At 43.6% G+C, this 14,186-nt stretch overlaps 1 protein-coding gene across 1 annotated transcript; it reads right to left on the minus strand.

The window, feature by feature from the left end:
* Positions 1 to 10,518: 10,518 nt before the first annotated feature.
* On the minus strand, positions 10,519 to 12,475 carry LOC148686432 (gallinacin-9-like). The gene is made up of 2 exons (XM_088666903.1): positions 12,360 to 12,475; positions 10,519 to 10,652 (listed from the first exon to the last, which is right to left on the minus strand). The coding sequence occupies exons 1-2, from the start codon at positions 12,415 to 12,417 to the stop codon at positions 10,519 to 10,521; spliced, it is 192 nt and encodes a 63-aa protein (XP_088523029.1). The 5' UTR covers positions 12,418 to 12,475.
* Between the last annotated feature and the right edge of the window lie 1,711 nt (positions 12,476 to 14,186).

Raw genomic sequence — 14,186 nt, forward strand, 5'->3', positions numbered from 1 at the left:
CTGTCTGTGGAGAAACACCGGATCCTGAAGGAGCGTCTCCACCCCCGTTGTTTAGCCCGGACACTGAGGTCCAGCGCCAAGGGCCTTCTGGCGGTCCCCTCACTGCGAGAAGCAAAGCTACAGGGAACCAGTGGCACCCGCCCTGTGGAACGCCCTCCCATCAGAGGTCAGAGAGACAAACTACTACCTGGCATTTAGAAAATACCTAAAGGCAGCCCTGTTTAGGGAAGTTTTTAATCTGTGATATTTAATGTATTTTAATGTTTGTTGGAAGCCGCCCAGAGTGGCAGGGGAAGCCCAGCCAGATGGGCGGGGTATAAATAATTATTATTATTATTATTATTATTATTATTATTATTATTATTATTATCATCCCTTGGCCTGAAAGCAAGATGAGCGCCACAACCCCATAGTCACCTTTGACTGGACTTACAGTAACCACCCGGGGGTCCTTTACCTTTTACCTTTACCTATTCCTAATTCATGCCACTTCAGGGCCTTAAAACAGGTTAACCTCAAAAGTGATCTGCATCTTGACCCATGAGTCTCTTGCATCCCTGATCACCTCAAACATGTCTTAGGGTACTTACCATCTGTTTCAACCTCTTGCCTTTCCTGCTATACATGTGTGCCCCGTGACCAAAGTCAATTGAACCAACCAATAAACCTAAGTACAGTGGTACCTCTACTTACGTATTTAATGCGTTCCTAACGCACACTCGTAAGTTGAAAAAAATTGTAAGTCGAATCCCATAGGAATGCATTGGGAGAAAAAAATCGTAAGTAGAAGCAACCCTATCTACAAATTCATAAGCAGAAAAAATCCTATCTAAACCGCATCCAAGATGGCGGACGGAGCTCCATTCGTAAGTAGAAACCTTCGTAAGTAGAGTTATTCGTAAGTAGAGATACCACTGTATCCATCATCCATTGCAATCTGTCCCTACCCAGCACTAAAGTGGGTTAGGCCAAAAAGAACCCTCTGTAGGCCAGTCATGGAAAGGGCAAAATAATCAACCATACTTGGAATTTTGCTTTGACTACATTGCAATGTAAAGAAAAATGTACCTCATACAAACACTATTCCCCTCACAATACAACCACAGCGGAAAAACCCCAGTTGGTAGGCAGCCCAGTCCTCCCACTGCTTCTCACTGCTGAAACTTGCTGGCTCCTAGAGTTAAGTGGCTTCATGCCAATCTTCAAGTCCCCATGCAAAGACTGGGGTAGACAACCTTTTTGGCCCAGTGAACTATGAAAAAACCAGGGTTTGAATGCTCAGCCATAGAAGCTATCTGCATGACCTCAGACCAGTGAACTTCTCTGCTTCCCAGCATTATTGTGTGGATAAAATGATGATGGGGGGTAACCATACACCTTGAGGTCCTTCAAGAAAACATGGGATTGAAATGTAATAGTGAATAAAATACAGTGGTACCTCTACTTACAAATAACTCTACTTACGAATTTTTCTACTTATAAATGGAGCTCTGTCCGCCGTCTTGGATGCGGTTTAGATAGGATTTTTTCTACTTACGAATTTTTAGATAGGGTTGCTTCGACTTACGAATTTTTTCTCCCAATGCATTCCTATGGGATTCGACTTACAAATGTTTTCAACTTACAAATGTGTGTTCGGAACGCATTAAATTCGTAAGTAGAGGTACCACTGTAATTAACATTTCCTCTGAATATGGTGTCTCTATTTACCTGTCACAGAGGACAACCCTTGAGAAAAAAAGTCTTCTGACAGGGTTATTCATATACAGTTGTTTCCCAAGTTTCAGGGGCTCATAAGGAAGACGTGGTCTTTCTCCATGACTGACCCCAGCAGGGGCATATTTCCCTTTGTACATGGTGTCTCCACTTGGTGGTCACGGCTGACCATTCTTAACAGCTGGCACTGCTGATAATCCTTGATAGCATCTCTCCTTTGGAAAGGTTGATTAAACCAAGAGATGCAATAAACAATTCCTTAACTTCCTTGGCTTTGCACACTGGAGTCCCCAGGGTAGTATATAAATTGAGGGACCATCCCTGGCCTGCATTGGCATCTCATGTTCTATGAGATACAGAACTTCCACTGGGAACTTTCCATCATGATGAATATTTCTTTGTTTCCCTTTGTTGTCCTTTTCTTGATGCTTTATGCAGATCTAGGTATGTTTTGTTCATTTTTTATTCATCTTAAAAATTCTACTCCATGCAGAACAGCTGCTAGACTGTTATGACTTTGGGTCACCTCCAGCTTCTGGTCTTCCTCATACCCAATTATAAAAAGCTTTGCATAAGTATTTGCTGAACACTTTGGGAACTGAGGTTAGACCCATATCTGCTCAGTAGCCTGGTCCAATGTCTATTGTCACAGAGCTAAAAGCTTGCAAAATGTGGGCTAAATGATGTGGGCTAAATGGGGGATTTGTAGCCGGTTGACTGACAGAATTCAGAGGGTGCTCACCAATGGTTCCTCATCATCCTGGGAATTGCAAGTGGATGTCACAGGGTTTTGTCCTAGACCAGGTGTGGTTCAATATCTTTATGAACAATTTGGATGAAGGAATTGAGGGGATGCTTATCAAATTTTCAGATGGAAGGGTAGCTAATACAGCAGAAGATAGAAACAGGATTCAAGATAGCCTAGGATGTCCCCTGACCCTTGCTACTTGACAAAGAACTCCAACTTGGGTTTCTGTTTTTGCGTGCCGAGGTACCAATATATCCTCCCAATAACTTACACATCACACGATATTTAAGTTTAAGGTTTTTGGCATTAATTTTTGGCCATAACTTTATTTAAATACAACTGAATGTGAGTGGTTGCTTAGGCATTGGTTCCAGCCATCTGTCCCCCGCCTGGGACAGATCTGACTCGCACTAGTCTAGTAGGGGAGCCAGTAAGTAAGCACCCCCTGAGAGAGATCTGGGCAGGGGCCCAAGCCCTTGACCTCGTCCCTCAGATGCTCCCCGAGGCTCTTGTGCGGTCCTGGATAAACGGACAAACATGTGGCGCCCCAGGATTCCTTTAACGGAATACTACTAAAGGCAGCAGCAACCAGGAGAAGCAGGCCCAACCAAAATCTGTACCCCTCCACCATACCATTTGAACCAATGCCTAACCGCACAACCTTACAAGTTGTGACTTATTGCAGTGTAGTAGGCAAAAACCAACTGGCACCAGCCAATCCGCCAAGTGGCAAAATTCCTACCAGGCCCCTGATCCAAAACAGGCGACCCCATGACAGGTGCAGCAAGGTCAATGCAAGAACGTCTAAAATTAGAGGAGGGCGGGCGGGAGATTTGTTGCGAGCAGCAAAAGTGGGATAGACATTTAGAATATAAGGCAGAGGCTGTCAATCAATCATTAGCTACATGCTAAATTCCCCAGCAACAGCACAACCCACCAATCACACATGTGGCCATCCAAACTGACCCGCCCCACCAACCTTGGGATATCTTGTTAACTCTTCCACAACCCATGCTCTCCTTTAAGGGGAGAACCTGCTCTGTCAAAATGTTCCAGTCAGGATACATAAAGAAGGCAGGGGTTCAAAGGCACAGCAGTTAAATTGCATGAGGAATGTCTCAGGTTGAGACATTGAACCAATGAGTGACATGCCCCTGTCCCTTCCCTCTGAGAAGTGGGATGACCATAGTCTTCAGCGCAACCAGCATGAGGCGACCTTCATGTAGGCAACCAAATGGGCACTCCTTGAGTGCATTGGGCCTGAGTGTTCTGCCATCTCCTTGACCTAGGAGACAAGGGAGGCATCAGATCAGCGTCATCAGCTCAGCATCAGTCTTGTCATCTGGTGCCCCCTCCACAGGAGGATGCTCCTTCACAAGGGTGGGTGCCAGAGGCAGCGCTGCAACAAGTTGACTAGAACTGGCAGTGTCCGGCAATTTAGAAGAAATGTACTTCTGCAACAACCTGCTCATCCCTTCCTAGGGATCAGGTTGTGCATTTTCTCACCAACCACTCTCCTCCCCTGGTTCCAAGATCTCTTTGGATCCTGCCATCACCTCCCCGTCCACCCCGGGCATCTCCCCCATGTTGCTGAGGTCTAATTTGGTGAGCTCCTTCCACCTCCTCTCTTGATCTGACTGCTTTGTGCCCATGACGATTCCTTGAGGCTGGTGACACACACTGAGGGTCAGATAGCAGGCCACGTAAGGCCTCAATCCTACTTTTGCTCTAGATGCTAAGGCTCACCCTCTGAATATGAAAGCCCATCGCCGGTTACAGTTCCAAACACTGCAGATCTTTCCAAGTAATTATTACCCCTTTAACCTACACGAAATCTTTTTCTTTTCTTTTCTTTTCTTGCATGTGGGATGGCATCTTCTGCACTTTCTCATACTTGCTCACTGAGCAGCACCTTGAACTGCTTTGGGTTATTGATATTTCTATCATTTTCATATATGCAGTATTAACTCACAGCGATCCTTGTGGACGTGCAAAAGAGCAATGCGCTGAGAAAGGCCGCTATCGCTGTGAATGTGAAAGTATTCATGGAAAATGTTCTTTTGAAGATTGCTGCAAAATGGTGAGCATTAGATACCAACAGGACCAATATGGAGATGGCAGACATATCATATTTACTAAGATTTTTTTTCACCCAGCTGTGTCTCCTAACTCCAAGACCGGAAATCCCACACCTTTGATCTAGATAGACCCTGAAATGTTAGTGCAAGAGGAATATCACAGATATGCTCCCAAAGTAATAGAAGCATAGAAGCATAGAAACAAGTTGGAAGGGACCCTGAGGTTCATCTAGTCCAACCCTCTGCAATGCAGGAATATACAGCTGATGAAATCTGCAGCCTTAGATTTATCAGCACCATGCTCTAACCAACTGAGCTATTGGCTGGGAGCTGCAGCACCAGAATTATTGCCCTGCTGAATCCTGCTGCCATCATGAAGATTGCTCCCTGAGAAATGTTTCTTTTCTGCCTCGTTCAGAAGATGGATGGATGGATGGATGGAAATATGTGTTTATTATATTGGGGGTTGGCCAAGAGCTCTTTTAATTATTATTTTTTTTACTTAAACAGAAGACATTTTGCACTTTTGTGTGTAAAACTCTATCCCAGCAGGGCTTCTTGAAGGGATTGTGTTAACTTCAAGAAGCCCTGACAAGATGGAGTCTTATGGCACTATGAATGAGTGTGGGTCTTTCTTTACGATGTTGGAAGCAAAATAAATGAGCCCATTGCCAACACACTGTTATAAGAGGAGAAGGACCCCTTTTAACTCTTATAACAACACCTTAAAGAAGACTCGGGAATTACCAAGTAAACCTAACTAAGATTCAACAAACACACAGGGGTGGAGGAAGCTACTTCCACCCGGGGGCGGGGCATAGCCATGCAGCACACATGTGTGATGTCACCACGCACGCATGCATGCTACACACATGTGCGCTGCACAGCGTTGCCACTGGCAAACTTCTCCAGCACCACATGGGGATGGTGCTGGGACCTGGCCCACCCCTCGCCTCTGCCTGAGCAGGAAGAAGCTATGGAGCGGTTTGCCGGCGCTAGAGCGGTGCCGCCGGCAAACTGCGAGCAAGCCGTGGAGCAAGGTTTCTTGAAAAGTCTTGCTCTGCAGCTTGCTCGCTCACCTGCTCGGCGTGCACTTTGCTTCTTCCCGCTGGGGCAGAGATGAGGGTCAGGCCAGGGAGGAGCATCAGCGGCGACCGCTGGCGCCCCTCTCTGGCCTGCCCCTCACCTCCGCCCCAGCAGGAAGAAGCAAAGTGCACCAGCCAAGCAAGTGAGCAAGCAACCAGCCGCCGAGCGAGGCTTTTTACCGAGCGGCAACTGGCTGTTCGCTCACAGGGGGGGGTGCAGAGTGTCACCCCCTCCAGTGTGGCACTTGGGGCAGAGCGCCCCCTACGCCCCCTTGCTACGCCACTGCAAACACACAACATACATACATTCAAAGGAGCAAGCACACAAGGAATAAGAAGTGATGAGTGGTGAATTCAGCAAAGATGAGGAAGTCACACTGGCAAACTCTCTCTCTGGGAGCCACGGCCGGATTTAGGTTGGATGAGGCCCTAAGCTACTGAATGTAATAGGGCCCTTTATATGTCCAGCTGTCCTTTGTCAACAACAAATTGCTGCTGTTTTTTGTGCTGAGTATATGCTTTATGGTAATTTATGGACCTAATAGGTATGTAAAGGTTTTGCACATAACAAAATATGTATATATTTTTTCCTTTATTTTTTTAGGGGGCCCCAAGAGAGTGGGGCCCTAAGCTATAGCTTGTTTAACTTATATGTAAATCCAGCACTGTTGGGAGCATATACGGTTGTTTTTAATACCCTCATAATCAAATGTGTCAAAGCAAATTTAAAACAATTTCTTAAAATCCTTTTTAAACAATTGTTGTCATTTCTTTTCAGGTAAAAAACCGTGAGGAGGCTGAAGACAAATGCCGCAGAATTGATTAAACCCCATAATAAAGTCATTGGTTTATTCTATGCCAGAATTGAAACCCCCAACCCTGCGTTAAGCCACCTAATTAGACTTTAATTCGATTTTGACCTGTTTTTAGGAGGTAATTTAATAATTGTTTGATTTTATACCAATGTTATATATCTGATGTTAGCCATCCTGAGCCCGACTTCTGCCGGGGAGGGTGAGATATAATTAATAATAATACAGTAATAATAATAATTAATAATATAATCATAATATAATTATAATAACTTTCCCCCTTTAAGAATCTTTCAAAAAAATCTTCAGGGGGTGCTGAGAGTTTTTATCTATGTTCTTTTTAAATTGCACATATAATAAAACTAAACGAAGTTGAGTAAAAGCTATCTGACTTCTTGTTGTTTTTTTGTTCTCTGAGTAGTCTCTGAGTTGGTGCTCTATTTTCCTGATCCAAACATCCTGCCCCTGTCCCCCACCCCATATATATATATATATATATATATATATATATATATATATATATATATATATGCATGCTATTGATAGTCCAATTGAGGGGACTTTCTGCAAGTAGGGAATACTACCGTACTACCCTTTAGTATTTTCAATTTGTTGTAGGGCCAAAGATGCAGCAAATGACCTATTCTGCCCCTTCCCCCTCTGTGAACTTCCTCTTCCTTGTGGGTCCTACCACATCCTTTCTTTTTACCTATTTCTGAAGCATATCCTGGGATGCGGGTGGCGCTGTGGTCTAAACCACTGAGCCTCTTGGGCTTGCCGATCAGAAGGTCGGTAGTTCAAATCCCCGTGACCAGGTGAGCTCTCGTTGCTCTGTCCCAGCTCCTGCCAACCTAGCAGTTCGAAAGCACACCAGTGCGAGTAGATAAATAGGCACCGCTGTGGCAGGAAGGTAAACGGCGTTTCCGTGCACTGCTCTGGTTTCACCAGAAGCAGCTTAGTTATGCTGGCCACATGACCCAGAAGCTGTTTGTGGACAAACGCCGGCTCCCTCGGCCAGTAAAGTGAGATGAGCGCCGCAACCCCAGAGTCGTCCGCGACTGGACTTAACTGTCAGGGGTCCTTTACCTTTACCTTTTTAAAGTGTATCCTAGCATCAAAACATTTCTAGTGATGAACCAAGGCAGAGGAGACTCAACTGCTAGTCATGTCACAGATAAATAAATCAATAATCGTTGCAGGCTGCTGTAAGCCAAAGGGGGCTCTCTGTATCTCTGCATGATACATTGCACATACAACCCAATATCAAAGCTGATATTCAACTTTCACAGATCCAATTTGAACACTGATGGAATTCGTTGCCACTGTCACCTCCTATGCTGAAGTTTTCTTCCTCTTCTCTTACTGTGGAGCCAAGGGGAAGAGGTAGCAAGAGCAATGTGGGCACTCCAGAGCCCCAGTAGAACATTTTTTCACTCCACTGGAAAAAGGACTAGGACTCTCAGTTCTACCATTCCCAGTGAGAAAAACCACACTGTTAGCAGTTAAGAGTGCTGGACCAGCACTTGGGAGACCAGGGCTCAAATCCATGAAGCTCACAGCCTGAGCTTCGACCAGTAAACATCTATCAGAAAATCCTACTTCCCGGGGCTTCAGTCCTTTACCCATATACATTCTCTCTCTCTCTCTCTCTCTCTCTCTCTCTCTCTCTCTCTCTCTCTCTCTCTCTCTCTCTCTCTCTCTCTCTCTCCCTTAGCTTGAAAAAAAATCCTTCCAGTAGCACCTTAGAGACCAACTAAGTTTGTCATAGGTATGAGCTTTCGTGTGCATGCACACTTCTTCAGATACACTGAAACAGAAGTCACCAGACCCTATGTGTAGTCAGAGGGTGGGGAGGGGTATTACTCAGAAGGGTAGTGGGAATGGGTGGTTGGCTTAGCTTGATCAGGGATAAAGGGCTTTCAATATGATGATTAATTACATGCTCAAGTCCCTCCCAGTGAAATCAATGAGGCATAGGAAATGCTCTTTTTTTTAAATAAATAAATAAATAAATCATTTATTTTAAAAAAATCATTTCCCACTATGAAGGTCTTGAAGCAGCTTGGAATAACGCAGTATGCAAAATTTGAAATGTAAATTGACCTTTGGCCAGACTGTGCCCAGCCAAATGGAACATGCTCAATCCCAAACAAAAGAATGTGTGTGCTTTAAGTGATTAAAAACAGAAACAAGGAGCAGAAAGGTATCATTCACCTTTATTGCACAGGGAAGCCATTGTAACCTAACTAGCAATACCAGCTGTGTTTTTCTAAATATTAAATTCCCTGGTTTTCCCAAGGTTTGTACTCCATGTGAACTCTCTGTATCCAGGTACCAGGATTGGGAACCTTCAGTGCTGTTTGTGCTACTCAAATCTCGCCAAATAACTTATGCTCCTGGGCGAGGCCTGTGAAAAGAGAAGAAAGTCAAGTTTAGAAAGTTTAGAAAGGGAGCACAAATCACAAATCACCAGCAACTTTAGACATGCAAGCCTTGTTGAAGTGAATGGGGTTGGAATGAGAAATAACAATAACAATAACAATAACAACAACAATAACAATAATAATAATAATAATAATTTCCCCAGCCACTCTGGGCAGCTCCCAACAGAATATTAAAAACAAATGCCTTGGTTCTCAAACGCCAAAAACCTGGAAGTAAGTTTTCGAAATATTTTCAGAAGCCGAACATCTGATGCAGCTGTTGGCGATTGTTTCCGGGGCACCTGCACCAATCAGAAGCTGTGCCTTGGTTTTCAAACATTTCGGAAGTCAAACGGACTTCCGGAACGGATTAAGTTTGGCGCTTTTTGTTTTTTGCTATTTATTTTGCGTTTTTGTTTTTGAGGCTTTTTTGGTTAATTTGTTTTTTTTTGTTTTTTTGTTTGTTTTTTTGATGGATTGATTGTGTGACTGTGGAAATGGATAAAAGCCCCCCATCCAAACAGTGACTATCATCAGTGCAGGTAAGGGAAAAAAATGATTTTGATTTTTCTCATCTACAATACTGACTTATTTATTTTAAAATACAGTACATTTTATTGCCATCATTTTATGGATCAATGGTCTCGTTAGATAGTAAAATTCAATGTTAAATTGCTGTTTTAGGGGTAGTTTTTAAAACTCTGGAGCGGGTTAATCCATTTTGCTTTGCTTTCTATGGGAAAGCGCACCTTGGCTTTGGAAAGCTTTTGTTTTGGAACGGACCTCTGCAACGGATTAAGTTTGAGAACCAAGGTTTCACTGTTGTTGCTTATTTCCTTGACATCTGACAGGAGGGTGTTCCACACAGGGACATTCTCAGCAATACTTCCTTACATGTTGCTTAAGCTAAAACTGTGCAGGACCACAGATGACAATTATCCATCGGAAGCGCTGTCAGAAGAGTCTATTTCAAGGGCAGAGAATATCTTTCTGCCCAAAGACCTCATTCATTGGAAACATTCCAGGGATAACATGCCACTGGTGGGCAGAGCCAGAAACAAAAGTGGATGGAGCTATGGATGTGTATCCCACCTTCCTATGTGTACATCCCAGCTACACACAAACCAGAGGTTCATGTGCACAGACATCTTTCCATTCTCCATTGAGGCAAGAAATAGACATATTGTAGTTCAAGGCCAGATTTCAACCAGGCAGAAGCACTTGAGGAGGGGTGGTAAGAAGTGTGGCCTTGGATGGGGTATTGGTCCAAGGAGAGAACCAAAGTCCATATAGTGAGGCCTGGGTTTGCCACACTCAACCCCAAGATCTGAAGTCTCCCCACCTCTGCTCTATTTGGATAAGTCCTTTCACTGGAGGGCTCTCTGGTCCAAGCCCACAAGCCCGTAAGAATGGAGAGCAGTGAGGACCTTGAAGATGCTCATCTACAGCAGCTTAGCACTTGAACAGCAGACTGAGAAGGCCATAGTCTTCTCCACATGGCGAGATGTATTGTGTTATTCTATTATTTCTAAGTTTGAATCTGTACATATAGTTTAGCATGTGTAATTTATTATTCATATCTAAGCCCTCCTTTCTGGTGCCTTCTCTTTTTGGCTACTCTTAACACGGCAAAAATGTCATATACAGGGGCTTCACTTACCATCTGCAGCAGGACATAGTTCCTCCTTTGCAGGTCCCCACATTTTGGAAACCGGGTCTGCAAGCCCCAGGTTGACAACCACCACCACTCCGGCCACATGCAATTGTATCCTCAGGCGCCTGGGCATCTCCTGTATATCACACACCAAAAAGATTCCATCCGTGAGAACTGCTCATGATGAAAAGGGGAAAACAAGGCAGCCTATGGACTGAGCCCAATTCGCTGCTGCAATAAACGGGTTTGCATAATAAATTGAAATGTCAACCGAGAAAAGCAAGATATTTAGAACCACGCAGAAGCCAAACATGTCCCTGTTTGTCTCAGGAGGAAAACAAACAAACAAACAAACACTGGGGATCATTTATTGCCCCCCCCCCCAAAAAAAACACCATAAAAGGGGGAAGGGGTAAAATTACTTGCATTGAATGTTTCCCAATAGAGCTGAGCATATTACTGTATAGCAAAATCACCTTTGAAATGAATGGAGTTTTTCCAGAAAAAGAAGAAGGAAAAGTCAGGGTTTTTTCCCCTGAGTCAATCTGATGGAAGCTACTGTATTACATCAAAGGAATAGAGCTGTTGGTCCAAAAAGCAACATGGGTGGTAGGAAGTCTTCCTTTGTGGTTCTGTATAGAGGAAGGGTTCCTCCACCCTTGGTTTTGGACAAGTCCTCCTCCTGATTGTTGTTTTGTTTTGTTTTTGGCACAAGTTGGAGAGTTTCTTCTGGAAAGATAACTATCTGTGCTTGGTGAAACTGTAGCCTTTTCCCCAAGAGTCTCCCAAATTCCTCTTCCAAACAATTGTGTAGCTGGAAGGGGCAAACTACATAAAAGAAAATTGCCCCTTTCCCCAGCTTTAGCAAGTTATGGATGTCTTTATGACACCAGCAGTCATTCCTCCAATTCCTACCCTCACCTCAGAACAAGCCTAAGAAACAACAAGACATCACCTCATTGATAGATTGACTGCCATTTGTTGAGAGGTTATGTGACATAATTAGTGCTTGACTCAGGCTGGGAAATACCAAAAGTGCAATCTAACATAGCCAGCAACCATGCATAAAGCTGCATTTAAAATGCATCAAATTAACATTTCCAGCCAATAAAACAGTCTAACAGGAATCAAACAGACAAATCTCATCCTAATGCCTGCATGAAAAGATGCCATAATAAAGTCATTGGTTTATTCTATGCTAGTTGCTAGGGGAAGTCAGTCGTGTGATAGATTTCCTAGTTTAGAAAGTCACTGGTGCCAGCCCACAAAGATACACTCTCTTTTATTAGAGACAGGCACATTTTTATTGTTCCAATGCTTTGATCATTAGAACTGGTCTGTCCCTATAATTTTTTGACCTCCCCAGAACCCCAACCTCCTTTTGCTAGCCAGTATGTACCTTAAACCAATTTGAGAAGAATAGTTGAACACAGAGTAGGGAACTTGATTTAGCTAACCAAGTTGTCTTCTAGCAGTGCTGAGTGTGGGTTGGTGACAGAAGAGGATTTTCTTTGGGAACTCAATTTAGGATTGGTGGTTGTGCTGTCACCTTCAGGAGCTGCCTTGCTCCCAAAATGCTCTGCTTGTATATTTGTAAACAAGCGCACATTGCAAAGACACTATCGGCCTGTAGTGCTCTCTTGCAATGAAGACAGAGGTCCAGAGCCAGAGGTCACCCTTAAATTCCCTTCTCATTGGGAAGACACATACATGCACAAACACTTTCTGTAAGCCAAAACACCCACCACTTCCTAAGGCTGCTGTTAAATACATCTACCAAGCAAATTCTCTTTGAGCTCTATTTCTCATTGAGACCCTAGGGTCTTTTAAGCGATCTTCTTACCTGGTACAGCTTGGTATGAAATCAGAACGATGGCAAAGATAAGGAAAAGGGTCTTCATGGCTGTAGCTCAATGCAAACCTTGGCAGAGACAGGAATCTGAAAGTCAGCTCAAGTAGAATTTGGCAACTGAGGAGCTGCCTATTTATGAAGTTGGTGTGGAACCCAAGAGGAAAAGGGGGGTTAATAATCCACTGAGAGTTACAAATTAAAGAGGTATTCAAGCGTATTACAAAACTAACCCCCCCCCCTGGATACATAAAGTGGCCAAAATGTCACAATTATGCAACATGGTGTTTTTTTCCATTCCCTAGTTGTTGGTGGGCTGTTTCCACAAATGACTTTGGATTGGAGTAGAACAGAGGTGGCTTGCTGATTCAGACCAAAGTCCATCTCCTCCCGTTGTCTGCTTCCATCAGATGTTCACAAGAAGGGCATTCCAACCTATCAACCCAATCTAGTTGAATTCTGGGTTGATCAGAATCAATCCAGTTCTGTCCAGGGTCCAGGATTCAGCCAGATCTGATGTACAGCTCTAATTCTTATTGATGATGACTATACATTACCTCCAGTGGCAGAGACCATATTCTTCTCTATGGCAGTTGCTATAGGATGCAAGCTGAAAAGTGCTACTGCCCTCCTGTCTCACTTGATGGCATCACTTAGGGATGTGGTTGGCAACTAGAGGAATAGGGTGCAGGAATACCTGGGTATTTTGCCTTATCCAATGCAGGGGTGGTTTTTTTTTTTTAATGTTCCTATGGAACTTACTTCCACAAGATGTGGTAATGACCACCAGCTTGTGGTCTGAGTTGGACCAGGCCCGTTCCTGTGTTCCAACCAAGTGTGCCTGAGAGGGTGGTGGGACACAGAGAAGGGCGTACCTTCACATCTCTTTATAAAGCTATCTCATAAAGGCCTAATGCTTACAAAACCAAATGCAGCACTCTAGTATTTTATATTATTTTATTTGAATTTTTTTTAAGAGTGCGTGAAAGGCCTTGTTTTAAACTGCATGCATTTCAAATGTATTTTTTTACATGCAACACACATGTTTTTATACCAGATAAAAACTTTTAAAAGTTTTTCAGTTCATTCATCCATAAACTATGCGTTTCTGTACATAACATTTCATGTAAAATACATATTTGGGGGGCACAGTTCTTGTGCATTGGAATATTGCAAAATCTGGAGAAGGGCATAACCCAAATGGGAGTACCCTTCTCATCCAGCATTCCTAATGGTAGCCCACAATAAATTTACTCACGTCCTGAGTTATTTAACTATTGACACAAGGAGTCACAAAATGTATTAGGACTCATATAGCTTGTTCCGAACTGGTAGTGGGCAGTTTCTACCAAAGACCTGGGATTGGAGGGAAAGGGAGGTGGGATAAAATATGCTGGGCTTTTTCCAGGTATTGCAACCATTTAATATGTTAATAAGTAGCAGTGACATTGAAAGAGAATCGAGTTCAGCAGAACTCCAGGTTACAGAGTGTTCCCAAAAATACTTCTGGGTCTTTAGCGCAATGTTGTGGTGAGGAGGGGGTGGGGTGAGAAAACAGGACACTTTGAAAAAGGGGTAGATGTTGGGGGGCTCTGTCCATATATGTACATCCCGTATCCTATTTGTGGAATGCCCTCCCTGATGATGTGCGTCTGTATCCTTCATTATTAACATACAGGATGAATTTAGAAATATTCCTGCTCACCAAGACCCTCCCAAAATGTTTGTGGCATACCCTCCAACATTTCTCCAATCAAAATAGGGATGTCTTATTATTCCATCATCAACAACAACAACAGCAACAACAACATCATCATCTGG

Source organism: Zootoca vivipara, chromosome 3, assembly GCF_965207765.1.
Source record: "Zootoca vivipara chromosome 3, rZooViv2.hap1.1, whole genome shotgun sequence".
Lineage (NCBI taxonomy): Eukaryota > Metazoa > Chordata > Lepidosauria > Squamata > Lacertidae > Zootoca > Zootoca vivipara.